This window comes from Galeopterus variegatus, unplaced genomic scaffold (genome assembly GCF_000696425.1).
Source record: "Galeopterus variegatus unplaced genomic scaffold, G_variegatus-3.0.2 Scaffold7911, whole genome shotgun sequence".
NCBI classification, from domain to species: Eukaryota; Metazoa; Chordata; class Mammalia; order Dermoptera; family Cynocephalidae; genus Galeopterus; species Galeopterus variegatus.
In genome coordinates this window covers 18,467-21,259 of record NW_007734022.1, presented here as the reverse complement: position 1 = coordinate 21,259, position 2,793 = coordinate 18,467, and the positions used below count along the sequence as shown (strand labels likewise).

Below are 2,793 nucleotides of genomic sequence, written 5' to 3'. Positions count from 1 at the left end.
TTGGGGTCTATGTGTTTATCTAATAGAATGTGTGTTCACAAAGAAACAGTCCTTCTTTTGAACAGAAATCTTGACCGATAATGTTACTAAGTGCAAATTATTAAGATATTACACACTTGTATGGTGTATAAGGTGCAGGAAAACTACTTTTTTGGAAGAGAAATGGCTCACAATCCTCAGATATAGGGGACTTTTTAAATTCAAATTTGAGTTCCACATGTTATTTATCACAGCATAGGAACTCAGCTAGTGTTTGCTGAACTGAATTAGGTTTTCAGATGGCATAAAGGGGTGTTGACCTCACAAATCTAAGAACCATTGTTGTCAGGTAGCCTTGAAGGGAATGAGTAGCTGTCTTGGGGCAGAGATCAATATGCCACAATGACAGAGCCAGCAGATCTCAATCAATGATGTCCTTTAAGTCATATACACTCTAATCTACTAACCCATGAGAAAATTTATCCTGTACTTTGGTAACTAGTCTAGAAGGCTTCCTGGAGAACTTGCATAAACTAATGGGTGTGGCCAAAGAAAGAAGTGATGTTTGGGTAGAATAACTGTACACCTTGATGTGTCTGGGACAATGCTGGCTTATGCAGGCTGCTCCCACCATTGTTAATCTCAACTATTTTCTTTTCAAATGAGTCCCACTTTAGATGAGAAGCTACGTGGCTTCTACATGACTCCATCTTTAGGAGTCAATACTAATGATTGGTTGGAAGTAAGAGTGACTCAAGTGACTCTAACTATCCTTTATCACCCTCTGTCTGCAGGACCTGGGACTTGTGCCATCCTCATCTGTCTTGGTTCTTTTCAACCTGAGCAGTTACTACCCAGGATCCTTCTTTCTGGTGGGCATCCCAGGTCTGGAGCAATTCCATAGGTGGATCATGATTCCCTTCTATATCGTCTACCTCATGGCTGTTGTGGGAAACTGCATCCTTCTCTACCTCATTGCGGTGGAGCATAGACTTCATGAGCCCATGTTCTTCTTTCTCTACATGCTGGCTATGACTGACTGCCTCTTGTCCACAGCTTGTGTGCCTGAAATACTCAGTATCTTTTGGCTGGGCTGAGTAGACTTCTGTCTAAAGTAGCAAAGAAAGCAAAACCCAGTTCTGGATAATAAGGACTTATTTCATCTTTTCTTTCTCTGAGGCCACTGGATACAGGTTCAGTCTTAAACCTAACATATGCTAAAACCTTATCCCCACCTCCCAGATTTCAGGCCTATATCATTGGGGCCCTTGGGAAAGAGTAGAAGAATGACTTTGTCCTGGATCTGCTTGGTCTTTACTCCATAGACAATAGGGTTGAGTGCAGGTGGGATGATTACATAGAGGTTAGCTAACATAATGTGAAAGGTACGAGAGACATTATGCCCAAAGTGATGGGCGAGAATGGAGAAGAATGCTGGTGTGTAAAACATGAGGATGACACAGACATGGGAACCACAGGTGCCAAGGGCTTTCTGGCGGGCTCCTCGGGATGGGAAGCAGAATACAGCATAGAGGATGAGGATATAGGAGACAGCAATTAGGATCACATCTGTAATCACTGTCATGATGGGGACACAAAAACCATACCAGATATTGATGGAGATGTCAGCACAGGCCAGCCGGGCAACACCTATGTGCTCACAGTATGTATGAGGGATGATATGTGTCCTGCAGAAAGGTAGACGATTCACAAGGAAAACACATGGGACAAAAACACAGAAACTTCGGAAAGAGATTAATGCAGCAATATTGACAATAGTTTTGGGGGTCAGAATAGTGGTGTATCTCAAGGGTAAGCAGATGGCCACGTAGCGGTCAAATGCCATGGCTAGGAGGATGGCTGAGTCCAGGACAAAGCTGTAGTGCAGAAAGAATAATTGGGTGAGACAGCCAGGAAAACTGATTCTCTGCGGACCAAACCAGAAGATGGTAAGAGTTTTGGGGATGCATGTGGTAGACAACATGAGGTCAGTGATTGCCAGCATAGAAAGGAAAAAGAACATGGGAGCATGAAAACTGTGCTCCACCACAATGAGGTAGAGAAGAGTACTATTACCCACAATGGCCACAAGATAGATAAAGCAGAAGGGGATGCTGATCCAGACATGGTACTTCTCCAATCCAGGGATGCCCAAAAGAGTAAAGTGTTCTGTGTTGTAGCTACTCAAGTTGTACATGGCCATTGAGATCTGATGAGTAGCTTCTGTATCCTAAAAACAAATTGCATATAATGAACATGAGAAAATTGTATGGTAATTCTTTTTCCATCCTACCCTTAGGGCTGGCTTTCCTTTTTCCTATATTCCAAGAAAGAACCTCCCAGTTTATTAAGAGCAATGATTATCACCTAGGAAAATAAAGTTTTCTCAGACCCAGTACTGCTACTAATCAGCCAATTACTCTGGAGTCTTCTCCAAACTGAATAAAATCCCCATTTTAATGACTGATTTCTCCCTGAGTCAATGTCATTTATTGCTGTATAGATGTGAAAATACAGAAAAGTACTCTATCTGCATACAAAGATAGAAACTAAGAAAAGTGGGTCACAATTGGGAAAATGAGATAATTAACAATTACAGACTTATACTATGCACCAGGTTTTTATTCAGTATTATTGTGTTTCAAACAATCTTCTGAGATATGTGTTTTTATTCCCCTCATTTTTTTTACAGAAACTGAAATTCTGAGAAGTAATCTTACCTAAGATCTCACCTTTAGTAACTGGCAGAACCAAGATCATTAGATTCCACAGCCAATACTCAGTCATGCTGCTGTCCCCGCCAGGTGACTGCCT

At 41.7% G+C, this 2,793-nt stretch overlaps 1 protein-coding gene across 1 annotated transcript; it reads right to left on the bottom strand.

Annotated features, from left to right (window-relative positions):
- Positions 1 to 1,204: 1,204 nt before the first annotated feature.
- Positions 1,205 to 2,182, bottom strand: LOC103607977 (olfactory receptor 52H1). Its single transcript, XM_008592421.1, has one exon. It carries the CDS (start codon positions 2,180 to 2,182, stop codon positions 1,205 to 1,207), a length of 978 nt encoding a protein of 325 aa, XP_008590643.1.
- Positions 2,183 to 2,793: the final 611 nt, after the last annotated feature.

Bases quoted from the DNA above. Each gene is read 5' to 3' on its own strand.
- LOC103607977 (XM_008592421.1), bottom strand. From the start codon at position 2,182: ATGGCCATGTACAACTTGAGTAGCTACAACACAGAACACTTTACTCTT.